Source organism: Maylandia zebra, linkage group LG16, assembly GCF_041146795.1.
Source record: "Maylandia zebra isolate NMK-2024a linkage group LG16, Mzebra_GT3a, whole genome shotgun sequence".
Classification (NCBI taxonomy): Eukaryota; Metazoa; Chordata; class Actinopteri; order Cichliformes; family Cichlidae; genus Maylandia; species Maylandia zebra.
In genome coordinates, this window is record NC_135182.1 from 31,526,294 (window position 1) to 31,544,068 (window position 17,775).

The 17,775-nt window shown below is 40.3% G+C and overlaps 1 protein-coding gene across 1 annotated transcript; it reads right to left on the reverse strand.

Annotated features, from left to right (window-relative positions):
• Positions 1–14,940: 14,940 nt before the first annotated feature.
• Positions 14,941–17,259, reverse strand: LOC143413078 (uncharacterized). Its single transcript, XM_076875276.1, has 3 exons — positions 16,936–17,259; positions 16,474–16,790; positions 14,941–16,265 (listed from the first exon to the last, which is right to left on the reverse strand). Exons 1-3 carry the CDS (start codon positions 17,178–17,180, stop codon positions 15,910–15,912), a joined length of 918 nt encoding a protein of 305 aa, XP_076731391.1. The 5' UTR covers positions 17,181–17,259; the 3' UTR covers positions 14,941–15,909.
• Between the last annotated feature and the right edge of the window lie 516 nt (positions 17,260–17,775).

A 17,775-nucleotide genomic window follows, 5' to 3' on the forward strand; every position in this document is an offset into this window, starting at 1 on the left:
TAATAAACTTAGAATAATAAGCAATCCATTAAAATTTGGCTTAGGTCTTCAGGGTCAACTTAATGATTTATTGGTCAAAAAAAACTTATAATTTAGAAAATCAGATGTTTTATCTTTTAAACTATGCTTTAAATGAGATGTCGGATTAGTTAAAAATAAACTGTGGTATATTATTGTATAATAACCTAAAATAATAGCTAGTATAATAATAAGTCCAGTTATTAAGAAATCAGTACCAAATATCCATGACCTACTCCTACTACTGCACTAGAAACACCTTAAAGTAGGTTTAAAAACAAAACAAAACAAAGAAAACATAATTAATATATACAAAATACTTAGTTTAGTATGCCAGAATCTTTAACAACTCAACACCTCTTTCCAAATATACCTGCACAAAACCTGTCTCTCTACCATCAAGAAAACTTAATGCTTGCTTAAAAATATATATATATACTTTTTCAGTTGTCTGTGTAGTCTGTAGGTACTTGTGGAATCACAATGTAATGCACACAGGTTTTGCAGCATTCGGGAACTTGAGTATTAGTGTCATTCTGACAGGATTTTGGTCCACAACTAAAGAATTTATATTCTGATTATGCCAAAATGTCAACATAAATGATCTATTAGGATAAAATGAAGTGATAATAAATTGCACCAAAAAAGCGCCAAAAATAAACTTTACTATGACATTATAATTTTTTGAAAGAGATAAATAAAAAAAAAAAACAGTCTCTGAATGATGATTTTCTTACTTAGCATTTTAGCTTTCTTTCACTTGGAAATATTCACTAGAATTATATAGTGGCAATAACCGTAGATAGAAAAAAGTCAGACTCAGACTATTTGGTTGAAATGTTTATGATACTTTGTCTCAAGGGAACATTACATAGTGTGTTTCTATTTGTATGTTTTGAAGACTGTCCTCTTTATTTAGTTTAATGTTTTGGAGTTTAGTTTATGGAGTTTAAATTTGCACAGTGACGCCTAACAAACATCTCCACACAATTAATCTGATTTGCAGCTGGTCCCAAAGGCTCTCCACTCAAGATGCTGTTCAAATGTTTCTACTGTATGTCAGAATGTTTGCATCAAACCCCCACCAGAGACGTATCCCATTAACAGGCTGATGCATTTGGCTTTTTATTGTTGCTGTCTTAAAAGAAAAGGAATCTTTGGTTCTAGAGAGACTGGGAAAGACAGCCTTTATGTATCATTTACTTCAATTTGCTCTCATCTACTTGGGATTTTACCCTTAGCAGACCAAAAATGACTCCTTGTTATTTGAAGCCAGCAATCTGTCAGGAGCTTGATGTTCTGTCACATGCAGCAGGCCTTTTTGAAAGATCCAGTGATGGAGCAACCAGCAGAAACAGACAAAATGCCTCATGCTAAAATCTGTTTCTTGTAAAAGCTTTATGAGCGTGTCCTCTCCCTCATTGAAGTTATGTCCAGTGACTCAACAATGCGAAATCCACAGTCAATCACGTGACACCTATGTAAAGCAGGTTGACAAGTTTTGAAAAATGGGAAGAATCAGAGTGGACGTTGACGCTACACGTATTACATTTTAAAAGTAGTCTGGGAAATATTGCTTGGGATCTCAATCCTAAGGAGAGAGAAGAAAGAGACAGTAAAGTGAGCACATCTGTATTTTGCATCATGATGGGAGCAGTGCATTACACGAACAGCTGGAGAAAAGGGAAAAAAGTAGCAACTCTGAGATAAAAATACATTTCAGTCATGACCACTATAGTAAAAAGAAGAAGGTTGCTATGTCCATCTGCCCTAATTAATATTTGGTGATATGGCTCCACCCTAGAACAAATCCAGAGGCTAGAAGAGCAGCAGCAAGACCCCCATACAGAATGCAGCAAGCGTTAATGACAACAGACAAACCGCATGTAAAAGAGGAGCTGATGGTGGGTTACAAAGTGGCTTGCAGTTGTTCAGCAAATGTAGGCTGGCTACAGTGAAAATTGTGAAGTGGTCATTTGAATCATTAACTTGTATTTACTGACCTCGACTGATGCTATGTTTCATTTTGTATTTCAAAGACAAACATTTCAGCCTGTAGAAACAATGGATCTCTCTTATAGTGAATGGGCCAATTATATAACAAAAGTACAAGAAACACATTTTGAACATTGCTGGTGTTTGTTCAAAAGTCACACACCCTTCCTTTTATATAGGGTTGTTTAATAAAGCAGAATATATGGGCTTTAGCTTTTGTTAGAGGATATTATAAACTAGTGGTGACAATTACTGATTCCAAGTTGGTGCCAGACTTTCTTGCAGGAGACCTTTTCTTCCTCTCTTGAGTTGGCAATGTTAAAATGCTTCCCAAATGAGTGGGAAGTCTATTAACACAGACGGGTGGATCTGAAGGCCTACATAGCCATGCCCTCACCACAGCAATTCAAACTTTAAATGTAACAACAAAACATCATCAGTGTTTCGCAGAAGTCACAAGAGCGAGTCCACTGTGTCTGAACGTGGTCCCCACTTAACAGCCGTGGATGACATACAGAATGTTCGAATTTGTCGCTGCCCTGCTTTGCCTAAGCTTTCTTTTCTTGCACCCCTCCCTTGGTTAGAGCTCGTTAATTCTTGCAGGCTGGTTCCACATTGCCACACCACCAGCTGAACACAAAAACATCAAGGGACCCTTCAGTGTGAGGGACATTTTGGAGGTCAGCTTATCGCAACGCTCTCTCTTTAACAACATTTGCAAATTTTGTGCAACTTTGTAGAACTAGGCCTCATTGTGTTCATTAGTCCTTTGTGCTGTAGTTCCTAAAGAAAAGCAATGCCTTGACATTGCCTTAATGAGCAAACCGTAGCCATGGCATTTGCCATTTGCTTTGTCAGGCTCTATTGCCACATTGTGGTGAGCATAAATGTCAAACAATAGCCCTTTTTGAGTCACATTGCCCAAACTGTAAACCTATGAATCACTGTGGCTTTTCTTGTCCTTCAAGGCGTCATCTGGGCACAAGGAATTCAGGCTTTGGCAGCTCATTTTTGAACAAAAGCTGACACTTTAAGAGTAGCTCTGCATTAACATTTGTGCTGATCACAATGCAAGTTGTCTTATGCACACCCAAACCTTCGTCACTGCTAGATAATGGCAATCCTGTCTCCACCTGTTTATCTTTGCTCCATCTCTTGATTTGCTCTCAGTCTGGTATGCACAATGTGTCCTTGTGCACACAGTGAGCCGAGCAATCAGGAGGCTTCTTCTTTCTTTCAGCGCAGATGCCAAGTCTAATTCACACTCAAAGATGTCAGCCCTAAATCTTATTTACTGCTTGTTTTTTCTAATGACACACGGCTATGCCTTTTTGGCTTCTTTTCAAGAATTTGCAGTTTGTACGAGCAATCTGCTCTGAAATGAAATAAAGAATTCATTATACTACCTATTATCTTATTTTTGCATATCTAGCACAGCTGAAGTTGAATACCTACAGTTGTTGGAAAGATAAAGGTAGAATCCATAGGTAACTTTTTTCAAATTTGTTTTCCCTATTATAAATTGGCAGCCATCCCCTCCAAGGTTTTCTTCTCCTAGAACTCTGCAGTGCTTTCAGTGATTCTGCACAAATCTGCACAGAACACAGACATCAGCTTTTGTGTTGAACTGATCAAACTTCATGTCCACAATCATCAGTGGTGATGAGACCTGGGTCTCCAGCTACCATGTAGAGGGAAAGAGAGAGAAAACAAAACATTTCGAATTAAAGAGTGCCCAAGCCTAACCAGGAGTGTGCTCCTAATATTATTTCTTTATTATTACTATTTTTTGCATTCACAGTATTGTTGCCATTAGTTCCAAGATTTCGGACAGTATTCTTCAAAATGTTTTTGCCCACCCTCCTGAAGGCCACTGACATCCCAGTCCAGCTGAAGTCATGAGGCAGAATTCATTCATTTCTTCTCATTTTTCATTTCAGTGGTTGTTTTGTTGTCTTCCCTACACAGGAAACTGATCTGTTTATCTCCTCACTATGAGTCAGGGCACTTGATGTGTACAAATACAGGAAATTCACATGTTCATTTCATCTTTTGTTAGTAAAATCCAGGCACACCTAGGAGTTGGCTCAAGCCATGTGAGCCTTGCCACACCATTCGCGAACCTCTGGTTTAGACTATCCATAAAGGTTGTGACTACATCATGTAGCTCACAGTGCATTGAAAAGGCAGGCATTTTTGGCCACACAAAGATACATTTTTCTCACCGTATGTATGAGTGGTCAGAATGGGACTTTGAACGAAGCATTTAACTACGTCATCACCATCAGCAACACCACCTGCTTTATAGATAGTGCAAAACTCCACAAGGAGATGAGCTAGAAAGGGAGCTCAGCCAGCTTTAAACCAGGTATAGTTTTTATTTTGTCTGGGAAGGGTTGCTGAGCATTGGGCTGCAGGCAGCATGCAGTATTAATTTCACTAGAAATCACTAAACAATCCCAGGGCTGAGACTGAGAGAAAGACAACAATGAAATTACCTGTGTAGCCCAGAGATGTTTAGAGGACCTCAGTTTTATTTCTAATGTAAATGTATATATGACTAGTTCCATTTGTTCATTTTTGTATATCCATACAGAGGAATTAAGTTTGTTGTTAAGGTGCTTTTATTTTGGAGGAAGAGGTCACGTGGAAGAGGAAGCAGAGAGCAGGCCGCAAGGAGATGAGAGAGAGGAAAGAGTGAAGGCACGAGGGACCCGAGTGAGATGGAATTGCGTACGGTTGGATGTGGCTAGCATCAACTAGGACACTTGTGAGGGATGGCGAGGATAACCCATCCGCCATCTATGGCCAAGGAATGGAGCAAAAGAGAATGTGGGTTAGTGCAGCTTGGACTAGCTTTGTTTTTCTGCCCAGAAAAATTATTTTGATACCGCAAGCGACTGTTTGATTTAATGATTTCATTTTTGTTTTTCCACGTCACTCAGTAAACAATTTTCGTTGAACTTGAAGATCTTGTTGCTTTGTAATATTTCTTATTTCCAGCTAAAGGTTTACCAGCTTGGCCCATGTCCCCCTTTTAGGTTTGGTAGTGTTTTTAGTAGATAAAGGCGAATGGCTTAATCATAGATAAGCTGCGGTTTGGGGAAGGCCTTGATGGGGACTGGCGGTGGCTCCCAGGCCTGCCAGATCCCCATGTACTAATGAGAAGTGAAGAAGTGAAAGAATTGAAAAAAAGGGGCAGGAGAGTGGAGCACAAAAACGAGAACAGCTTGTAGAACTGGGGGTTATATGTAGATAAGACCCAGAAGAGGCGTGTTTGAAGGCGTGGTCCTGCTCCTGAAATTCTGATAATGTCCAAAGCGTGACAAGAGGTGTGACGCTGAAGTTACCAGTAAATTGTTAACTTGCAAGGAATTTTCTGAAAACCAAGGGATCAGGAACTGATAACAAACTGGTAATATAAGGTAAAACAAACTCAGACTGTACCTAGCTATTTCAGAGGGCTGAAGACACCTAGGACCAAATTAGCAGACCTCCTTAATGAGGCTAAATTTGAACGAAATTTTGCGACTACATTTTGCAATACAAAACACTCAAAACTACATTCATTGTTAACTAACACAAGGCACTACAACCCTCATGAAAACAGGGAGCCCATGGGTGAAATGTTGCCCCTTGTGGTCCATGTCCTGGCTGAGCCACGCGAAATATAGGGGCCTTCTGTTATGTGCAACATCCCTTAACATCTTCAAGCGATCATGCTGTGTCCCTCATCAAATCCACTCACAAATGTTCATACTTATGCTTGTGCACAGCCTGCTCTGCATGAGTCAAACATGGACCTACGCAGACAAAACTATTTCAACTGCTTGCCAGTGTTTTAGGAGTAATAGCTAAAATGGCGTTGTGTGACAGGTCTTCACTTCTTTATGCCAAGATTTATTCATCTTACATGTATGTACCCTTGTTGTTTTATGAACTTTGATTGCTCCAGAGTGAACTAAAACACATCTGATAAATGCCAAAAGGGGAACGAAGGGTCTTGGCCGTATTTCTTTGTGGCAGTTTCCCTAAGGGAGGAGATGGGAGAACGCCCAACTTGACTTCAAGGAAAGACAACATGGTTTCTCGCACCGCATCGGCAGGATGCAGATGCATGGTCTCCTAAAACAATACTGAGGAGCAGTCAGCTTCATTTACCGTGATAAAGAAAAACAGCTTTTTTCCCCTGTAGCCCTGGTGGGTGAACACTCTTCAGAGAATGTTGTAGCAGATATTTCCATTACCAGTCCTAATGACTAACAGTGGTTTAAGGGTGTCAATGTTGACATTAGCTTGACTTTGACTGGGCTGTATTGTTGTGTTTCTTCGTCTCCCAATTGTTCAAGTAACCTTTTCTATTGCCTACATGTTCTTCTGCTTTTCTCTTCAGTAGCCTCCCCATCTCTTCATCTATACAGTCCTTGTGCTCACCCATCATTCAAGATAAACGCTTGTTATTCCCTGTGGGTATGAGTTAAAACTGATTTCTGAGCCAAGGTCAGCCTCAGCTTCTGTTAAGAAGCACAAGTGTTAGAGTCATAACAAGAGTCATTAGGAGAACTGTTCTTTTAAATTGTGCATGTCTTTAAATCACACTAGAATTGGTTAACTCCAGGGTTTTTCCTGCACTCATTTGATCCAAAGCCAAAAAACTATAACCATCTTTGGGGTGCTGAAATGTTTTTTTTTTATTTAGAAGCCACTCATTTGTGTCTTACAGTTTAATCATTCATGCATGCAAGCATTTATTAGCTCTTTAATTCAAAAATGGACATCATGAATATAATCCTGTCCAGAAGCTTTTCATTAGAAGACTTTTTTTTTTTTTTTTAAAGGTATACAAGCATACAAGGTTACTTCAGCCATCAATTTTGTGTCGCTTATTTGGTCACCAGAGCAGCAGTGAAAGATGCCTGGATCTTCCTCTCTCCCCAGCCACCCACTCCAATGTTTCCAAGGTGTTCTGAAGCTAGCTGAGAGACATAAAGTGTCTAGCGTGTCCTGGGTCTGCCCTGGGGGCTCCTTCCATTTGCCTCACTTCACCTAGGAGGCATCCAAGACAGATATCCGAACCACTTTAATTAGCTCCTTTCATTGTGGCGGAGTAGCAGCTCTATTCTAAGCCTCTCCTGAATGACCAAGCTGCTCACTCTTTCTCTAAGGGAGAGCCTACACACCCTTCAGAGAATGTTTATTTCCACTGCTTGCATCAGCAGTCTTATTCTTTCAGTCACACAGCTCGTGGTCATAGGTGAGGGCTGTAATGTAATCGGCTGCTTTGCTTTCACAGTCAGCTCTCTCTACAGATTATCCATTTATCTTTTTTTTTTATTTTTTAAAACAGCCAGTTACACCAAAGTCTGATAATTTTGCGTGAGTTTTGATGCTTAATTACCCCAATGAAAAATGATGAGACAGCAAATAAAATAAAAAAAGGCAAACAAATGAGTGCCTTCAGAGTTAGGATACCAACTGCAAAAACACTTCATTTCCCTCCAGCTCTGCATGGGCTGACCTGTTAGTTCATCAGAATGAACATAGTGATTTCTTCTTTTCGCCCCACATACACCATTCTGCCACTGAAAAAGCTCACTAGACCACCAAAAGTGCATTCATCTTCTGCTGAAAAGACTCCCCAACAATTGCAGCAGTCTTGAGTAATGTTAGCTACTTGCCCAGGTGTTTTAGAAAATTGCAGAGCAATTATGTACATTTGTAATCATATTGAAAAGAGTAGAAACAAGTGGGTTTAGGGTGGAGTGCCATAGACAGGGTAGGGAATTTAGAGCCAGACTAATGCATTTTGTTCTGAATTGTTTAAGCATAGTTTTGGCTTTTCTGTGGGATTCATTTATAATAACAAAAGTCTAGAATAACACCAGTCGTATTGTTTAAGGTTAGTGGAGAGAAAGGCCATGTGCTGTGATGCCCTTTTCTGTGCTGTGTCACTGGTGTGTGGTCTCACACAGCAAAATGTATCCCTGAACACCAGAAGCTATACACTATATTTAAAAAAGAAATTCTGGACCTTGATACTTTTACAGATTACACATTTTTTGAATCATTATTTAGAGCGATGTCTGCTCTCAGTTTAGTATGCAACCAGTTTACTTTAAAACAACATAATTTGTATGAGAGACTAACTTTTTCCACTGTTTCCTGTGCCTGCTCTGGCAGCATGTGACTTATGTAAAAGCACACAAAGGAAGCCAGGTTACATAGCAGATACTAGACCCTGCAGCCTGAAGAAGCTCCTGCTATACTGAGTCAAGAGGAACGAGTGTCCAGAGACGCAGGAGGTGAATCAGAAAGGTTTCTTGAACAAAGTTAGTGGTTAGCACATCTTGTTGACTGTTAGTTCACCAGTTCTGGCTTTACTTTTGCTCTCTGGACAACAAATTAGGCACATGTGCCAAAAACATTTTCTCAACATGCACAACAGCGTTTCCATTAGTTTTTGAGTTAAATAAAGCTTTTATGGCTAGCTGCACATGCTAATGAATGACTATTTTTATTCCAAAGAGAGTCAGATGCTTAGTTACTTCTGTTACTGCAGAGGCACTAACCTAGCAAATATTTTGACACTGAATATTTTTTCTGTCAACTTCTAGTCCTGTTTTAACAATTGTTCCAAAATTAAAGCTGAACTGATGTCATGGATGTTTCACCAGGATTAATTGTAGGTATACAGTGTTCCCTCGCTACACCGCGGTTCACCTTTTGCGGCCTCACTGTTTCGCAGAATTTAATTTTTTTTTTTGTGCAATTTTGCATGTTTTTTTTTTTTTTTTATAAAAACAGTGCATTGTGTTCTACATCCTGATCAGCTGTAGACCAGTCTCCTCTGTGCCGTGTCTCCAGTACAGTACAGAATGTGTTCAGCTTGTCACATTTACATAAATCTTCGATCACTAGCAGTGTGACTCTGAAGTATGAAAATATGATGAAATATTTTGCACCGTCAAAGGCACCTGTGGTAGCACTGAAAAGGCAGAGGAAGATTGTAACCATTGCACAAAATTTGGACTTCTGGACATGCTAAAGAAAGGTAAAAGTTGACATATTTTTCAGACTATAAGGTGCATTAAGCGAAACAAAACAGTCAGGTAAGTCAAACTTTACCCAACTCATTCTTCTTGCTTTCTCTACTTCCGTACCATTGATTCTCTCGCAGCTGCTCTAATCCCATGTTCTGGACCTGAAAACAGGGTTTGATCTTTGGTTTCATTCTATAATACTGGACTTTTTTTTCTACGAAGGTGTGAACTTTGAGAGTGTTTAAGACAGAAAAGTGAAAATGTTCATGCCTGTCTGAGAAAAGTGTATAAAGTGTGTAGTGAGGGGTTTTACAGCCTTAAAACATCTATAATAATTGTAAAAAATAAAGCTGGCTACTTCGCGGATTTCACCTATCGCAGGTTATTTTTAGAACGCAACTCCCGCTATAAACGAGGGACCACTGTACCTTCATTGTTGCCTCGTGTTAAGCTTTCTAGCAAGAAAAAGATTGACCAAACCATCTATGACAATCTAAGAGATCAGATTATTGCACAGATTTCTTTTCTACATGGAAAACGTGTCAACATGCATCCATTACATTAATAATTCAACAATTTACAAGGTACTTTTTTGGTTGCTCCGAGTATAATCATGTTCAGCATCTAATGTCTAAAAGTTTTTAAATGACAAATTGTGACAGAAATAATTTTGAAATTAGCTGCACTGCAAAAATCCATTTCTATAAATCTGCCAATGTGTCTGAAATTTGTTAAAAACAAAGTTGTAATTGAGTGGTGGGATGTTACATCCATCTGTATACACGATGTATCATGTTCTGTCTATTTTTGTGGCATAAATGTGACAAGAATGTGACATGTCACTCCACACAATGAAAGATTGGTTTTCAGAGACAAATTTGCCCTCAGACACAGAAACACAATCCAGGAATGTCTGACCTGGTGAAAAGAACAAGAGACAGAACGGACCATAAATCTGCTCCCAATAATAACCTTTTCTGAAAACCTGCTGCATAAGATCCTCGCCGGCTTGAGTTGCATTGTGGAATCTGCATGTTCGAAAACATAACTTCTTATTCTGGGTGTGTTTGTGCATATTTTACATACTTTGCTGCACACCTCTGCCAAACATACAGAGGCAGGGAAGGCAATGAAAGCCACATATGGAAACAGGGAGTGGCGGACTGTGTTTTACATTTCCATGCTTGGTTGAGCGGCACATGAGCATTATCAGATTGAGATTACCATCCATCCCCAGCTGTTCCCTTTCACACTGGGCCCCGTATTCAACCTACTATCAATTTTACTGCCACCAACCATCCCATTCCTTTCTGTTCTTTCCTTTAACAGAAAAGCAAAGAAGCTGAAAGGGCCACTGTTGTCAGCAATGTGTTGCCTTATCATCATGGCTCAATCACTGACTCACCAACATGGTGAAAAGATTCTATCCACAGCGTGTTTTAGCACGTTCTTTACATTTTACTCGACCTCAGAGAATGCACATCAACTATCCACCCATTCATAGAAATGGGGAAAATTAGTTGTAATTTTCCCATTTTAGCTTACCCTACAATGCCTACAGATTCAAACAGTCCACCAGTTCTATTAAGAAGAAAAACAATGTGTAATGTTATGTTTGATAACCTTCCTGTGTATTAGTTGTTTCTTCAAGGCTGAGCCGTGTGTTCAGTTTTGTGACTTGTGATAAACATGAAATTTGTGAGTTTAGCAAGCAAAAACATGGAACTACTGGTGCAAAACTATGAAGCCAATTTTGTAACGCAATTTCTCGCATCATTGTTCTCATTTGAGGCTCTTTGTTGAAGGGCAAAGCGGCGAAGTGAGAGCTTCACTTTGTTTGGAGTAGTTCTACTTGGAGGCGTTGGGTTAGACGGTCACTGGGGGAATCTAGCCATATGGGATGAAAAAAAAATATACGAGTTTAAATAAAAAGTCTGCTGATGCATAACACCCTCCAGTTTTGTTGAGAGGTCTTTAATCTCCAGATGAAACTCTGGATCTGCTCAGTTTTACTGCTTAACTCCCAGGTGTGAATGTACATTAATTACACCAAGACGAATAAAGCAAGATGTTAGAAAGCAGCTTGCACGTTTAGAAAAGCCTCTGAATATATCTGAGGTTTTTTTCCCCTACATATTAAATTTTGGATCAGCCTTGTAAAACTTTTACTGCATATATAACATCATCCAAAATTGACCCAGCAGGAATGCAGAGTATATCCAGAAAACCATGAAGGTTACAGTCAAAAGACTGAAAGAGAAACAAAACCACACACACACACACACACACACACACACACACACACACACACACACTTTATCAAAACGTGATCTTAGTCAGGGGGAAAACCAGTAAGATTACTCATGAGGCAATCTGTGCAAGTATCATTAGCACGTCATTGTAAGCCATCTCCCCTCTTGGTGCTATCATTGCAGCTAATTAGATTAGCATCATTGTGCCATTACATCAGAGTACCTAGGCATTGTTTCAGTTGATGAAATACTGTTTGCAACTCCCAACACATGGAACATCTTACCATATGGACTGCCATACCAAAATATGCTTATACTTAGCAGGCATGCAACACTGGTATTACATCATGCTTGCTTTCACACATGCAAACAAAACACGTTACAAATACACACACCCGTGTGTGTCCCACAGAGAACATATTATCTGAGAGATTTTCATTGAAACAGTGTTACTCAAACTGCTGAGTTATAATATATTACAGTCCTTTTTTATTGGTCTAATAAAAAAAAAGACAATGAAACTGATGGCAACATGCAAATATAGAATAGTTAAGAAGTTTCAAATCATTTGTGACAGTTCTTGCTCCATGGGCTTGAATTGCCACGCACGAAAGAGACAAAGCAAAACCAGTTGCAGGTTTTTCATGTTCCCCCTGCCATAATTGCTGAAGAGAAAACACTACTGACTTTTTTCATGCCCCTCGTGTTAGTGGATTAGAAATCCCCTCCAAAAGAATAAATAATCCACAGTAACACAACTGTTTAAGGGGGGAAAAAAACAACAACTTTTTTTTTTGTCAGACAAAGGCGGAAAGAGGCAAACATGTCAGCACTTTTTGTCAGAGTTGCTCATCACTACTTGCCAACATCTCAGCGCCTGAGGTGCTGCGAGGGTGTCACAAGAGCAGTGCACAGTGGCTCGCATGTGTGTGTAACTGGATATGCATGGCACATAATTTGCAGAGCGCTGTTGCTGGGTGAAATCTCGAGTCTGGAAAAGCACGTGTGAGAAAATAACATTTGTCCAACCTGATGGGCATAACTTTTAAATACAGAGTTCACGGATTCTCCAGGGGCAACCCAAATCGTTGGACTAATACAACTACTCATCAGCTACACTTTACCTATTACGAAAAATGTATCATTTCATTTATCATGATTTTATGTATTACAGAGTATTTTTCTCCATGTGTACCAACCTGCATCCCCTATCAAATATATGCCAATATTTGCTAAAATATTATGACAGAACCAAAGATTTGTAGGCTACAGGTCTGTACTTACTTAAGCATAGTACTTAGAAACATCTGGATCAAATGAAAATGTATTTAAAGATTGCATTGAGTGCATAATCATAAATGTCATTTCTTGAGTAAATGCATGCTCACAAAAGTCTTTGCTCGGGCTGGCTGAGAGAGACCGACACATTTTGCAACTTTGCACAGAAGCTGTGTATCACATGAGCCTCGGTATCTCAGAAAGCAGACAATTCTTTAGACAGTCGGTTTCTGCAGCTCAGTCCTCATCGGCTCATAAAGCTGCAAAAACGCTGTATGACAATGTTCAGCAGGTGTGCATTTAAGAGGGGGTCACGGGTCACAGGTAAACACATAACGTTAAATGGACCAATGAAAATGCCACTGCAAGACATAAATAATGCACGACAGGCCTGTAGCAGCAGCCTGGATACGCAGTTAAGCGCTAACTAGAATAGAAGTAACAGACACAAAACCAGTCAGCTGCTAATCATTTTCCACCGATGGTTAAAACTCCAGACTCATGCTAATGTAAAGCCTCTCATTAGGCTGCCCTTGAAATGGGACCTACGCTCAGGATGGCAACAAACCCATCCATCCATCCATCCATCTTCATCCGCTTTGTCCGGGGCCGGGTCGCGGGGGCAGCAGCCTAAGCAAAGAGGCCCAGACCTCCCTCTCCCCAGCCACCTCCTCCAGCTTATCCGGGGGAATACCAAGGCGTTCCTCACCCAGGAGGCGCCCAGGGGGCATCCTTGTCAGATGCCCGAACCACCTCAGCTGGCTCCTTTCGATGTGGACCCCTCCTTGAATCGCTACCTTATCGTGGTGGAGGGGTTTGTGTGTCACAGGGATCCACTAGTATCCATAGATATTAGAGCAGGGGTCTCCAGCTCTAGTCCTCGAGAGCTACTGTCCTGCAGCTTTTAGATGTGACCTTGTTCCAACACACCTGAATCAAATGAATTGCTTGTTACCAGGCCTTTGCCAAACTTCATGGCATGCTGAAGAGATAATTCAGCCATTTGATTCAGCTGTGTTGGAGTAGGGACAGTAGCTCTCGAGGACTGGAGTTGGAGGCCCCGTGTTAGAGTATTTGTTGTGGAGCTTCGGGCTAACTGTCAATGTTTCTAGAGTGTTCTTCCAGCCACACACCCATCCATTTTCTTCTGCTCATCTAGTTCGCAGGCGCTGGAGCCTATCCCTCCAACATGTTCTTTGTAAGGGCTGAATAATGTACGTAGTAATAATTTGGAAGAGTAGGATAAAGCATTGCTTAAAGTTTTCCTTCCTTTCTATGTTGACCATCATATCATCTATCAAGTTAAGAATTCAAAAGTCTTGTATGTACATGTCATATATGGATCACATTTAAAGAAATGGTAGTCATTTTTACAAAACTTGTCAGCGCTCCAGGAGCTAAACGGTTCTAGTAAAGTAGCATCTACAGTCACAGTTGAGCCTCACTCTGCTCAGAGAAACAGATGTTCTACAGGTTACCCTGCTCTGAAAGACTTCTATTGTTGGGGACTAAAACAGAACAAGTGTCCACAGCAGGCCAAGGGTCAGGATGGGCAGGAGGCACCGGGTTTCACAAGTCTTGACCTTTTAAATGAGTGCAATGTGACACAATGTGTGGGTCTGCAGTCAAATGCTGAAAGCAGGCCCACATGTTTAATACCCCATGACCCCGACACCACAAACCAGCGCTTTCTGTTACTGCATGCCGTGTGGTGACTGAGACTGCTGGGATAACAACCCCCTGAGGCTCCTGGATAATTACGGGACCTAATCAAGCAAACCTGGACCTTGGCGTTGTTGGTTATTACTGTCATTTGATTTATAAAGAAAAAACAAAGATTTACTTCTGTCATTACCTCTGCAAGGAGATCTTTTTCTGATTGTTTATTAGCAGGATAACTCAAAAAACGTGTAGAATGGATTTGCACATGGCCTAACTTTAATTTATAATACCTCATTGAATCCCAACAATGTTGTTTGCATTTATACTTGAGAGCTAGTGTATCTGCATTGTTCCACCATCAATAGGTGTTCCTGTTAAATGTAAAGCTAATACATTCTGAACAGTTACTTTTACTAAATGCAAGTGATAGACAAGACCTCAGAACTGGACCGAATACAAATCCACCTAAACTGGTAGAATTGTAGGTTCAGTCAGACCCATCAGTTGTTGTCTGTATTACTTTGGCATGTGGTAAGGTGTGCATCAAGCTACAGCACAGGCTAGGTGCCAGGATTTTTTTGGAAGGATTCATTACCTGAGGAGGAAATCTGACAATCTGCATCACATCCCCACAAATACTATCATGTTATTTAGCGTATAGGGATTAGACCCTAAACGCAGGTTGGAGGATCAAAAGTTCAGAGTTTAACAAAGCCCAAAAGGAGCTGATGATGATCACAGACATAAGAAATATAATAGACATCTTCACAATGGACATAGGGTAGACTGGATATTTTATGCACACAGATGGCTGATTAGGGATAAGGCACAGCCTGGGGAATGAGACACAGGTGCAGACAATTAAGACATTCAAACAAGCAAAAAACTACAACCCCAAATAAAACAAGGAGAAACTGAAACTAACTCATGTGGGGAACCAGGAAAAGTTAGGAATATGCGGCGGGAATTAAACACAAAATAGAAACTGGATTAATATATATATAACTTTCAGCAGTTCCCTTGTCACAAGGGGTCACAACAGCAGGTAAGTATACATGTTTGATTTGGCAAACACACCAGGCACCCATCCTGATACAACTCAAAGGGATTTCTGTTTTCTGCTGAAATTGAACCAGCAGGCTTACATTTGTTAAGCAAATGTGTAACCCAGTTCACTATGGAAACTGAAGCTATAGAAAGACTGAGAATTCACAGTGACAGCTAGAATAGTAAATCCAGAGGTGGAAAGAGTACTCAAAATTTGTACTCAAGTACAAGTACTGTTACACTGGTTAAATTGTACTCAATTACAAGTAAAAGTACTGGTGTTAAAAAAATACTTGAGTAAAAGTACAAAGTACTGTTCTCAAAAACTACTAAGAGTATTAATTACTTTTTAACAGACTGTTTTATTCTGTTGTCAATAGCAGGCATTCAACTCGATTCACCAGTATAAATATTTATGTTCAAAGCACATTTTTCAGATGAACAAGGTATAGAAAGGTAACTTGTTTTGTAAATAAATGTAGATATAAAAGGAGGAATTTTGTTTGTTAAAACAATGACAAATGTTTCTGAACATGCGTAGAACCATTTAAACTTTTCCCCATACACTGAACAACAGGCAGGTAAGTGTCTTAAAGTCTTAGCATTTCTTTCACACTTTACTTTCTGAACCTTTTGTTCAGTTTCAGCAAGAGCTGGTTTTCTAAATTAACAGAGGCAATCCGACTTCGTTTGGCAGTGAAGAGTAGACCAGCACAGCTAAAAAGTCGTTCACACGCAGCAGAAGCAGGCAGAGCTGTGTTTAGTTTAAGAGAGAGGTTTTTGATGGCTGAGAAGGAGTGCAGCAGCTCCATGGTGTCTGTGGCACAAGCAAGATAACCATCAAGCTCAACTGCACTTTGCAGCCTTCTGGAGATTGGTCTGGAGAAGAATTCATCTTCATCAGATGACTCTCTTTGCTGATCCTCACTCTCATGCTCTGTCGTTTCAAGATGTTGTTTGATGTATGTCAAGGCTGTAATTGCAAGTAGATAACACAATTTTGTTATTTACATTTCAGTGATTATTCCTGAACACAAATTTAAAATCGGCAAATTCTCAAAAAGGATTGTTTAGTATTCAGGACAGACCATCAATAACTTACAATGTATTAGGTGAAATACTCACTTAAGCATGTGTTCAAATGTAAAAATACACAAAAATGGGATCACATGAATCCTTACCAGCCTCTATTACATCTGCTCTGTCAGTCCAGGAAGTCTTGAACTTGGGTAAGAGGACTGCAGCTGCAGCCAACTCTGGATCCTCCATCATCGCTCCAAAACGCTTTTGAAGGCCATTTTGCAGGGCTCTGATGAGTGGCACGCATGTCTTGCTTGATGTCTCCGGCCTGCTAAGTTTGGACAGTAGTTGTTGGATTACTGGCAGGAGCCATCCCATAAAGGAAGTGGACTCAGACTGAAGGATGTTTGAAGCTTTCACCAGTGGCTTCATGGTGGTACAGTACTCCCTTAGGAATGCAACTTCTGCAGGACTCAACCTGTAAGACACAACAACAAAACCCACCATGACTATAATAGGGATCTTCTGATTTAATATTAAGAGTCTGCTCACGTTTTTAACCATCCATTAAGGAAAATTCACAAAATTTGAAACCATATTGGTAGGTGTCCAATTTTACTCACATTTTCACCTTGAACTCCTCACAAATGCTCCTGATGGCATCTTCCCCCTTCTCATCAATGATGCGTATTATCCTTTCAATGGCAAGGTAGGTTGAATTCCATCGTGTTGCATTGGGACGAATGATCTGTAGCTCACACTTGTCCTCTACCACTTCATTAGCCAAATGAGATCGGCCAGTTTTGTTCCAAATGGCCTGGCATTTTGCAAAGGTTGCACGGGAGAGCCTCTTGTAGGTTTCATTCATGCTCTCTGCTAGGGCAGCATCAGTTGTTGCCACAAGGTTTAGCAGGTGACATGCACATCGCTGATGAGGCGGAAGTTGATACTCCAACCCAGAGTCTTCATCAAGAATTGCACTTGCCTCATGGTAGTCCCTATGGTCAGTCAGGTCAATAGTTTCTGGGTCTGCTTCATCTTCAGCTTCATCTGCATCATTTTGTGCCCCAAACATGTGGAAGGCCTTGACAAAGTTGGATCCACTATCAGTTGTGGTTCTTACAACTTTGCCTCTAATCTTGTATTGGCAATGGATATCATCAAGCGCACCAGCAAGCATGTCAAATGTGTGAGACCCTCTCAATCTTTTGCATGCTAGTGCTGCAGATCTTCTTTCCAGGGACGCTTCCTCTATCCAATGGCATGTGACTCCAAGGTAACTTTTCTGATGAGCTGACCAACAATCAGTAGTGGTAGCAACAAATTTGACTTTATCCAATGCTGCAACCAAAGTCATCTTCATGTGATCAGCAGCTTCACAGATTCTGGCACGGACAGTGGGTCTGGAGATGACTTTGGCTTGAGGTTGTAATGTGGTAACCAATTCTTTGAAAGATGGCTGT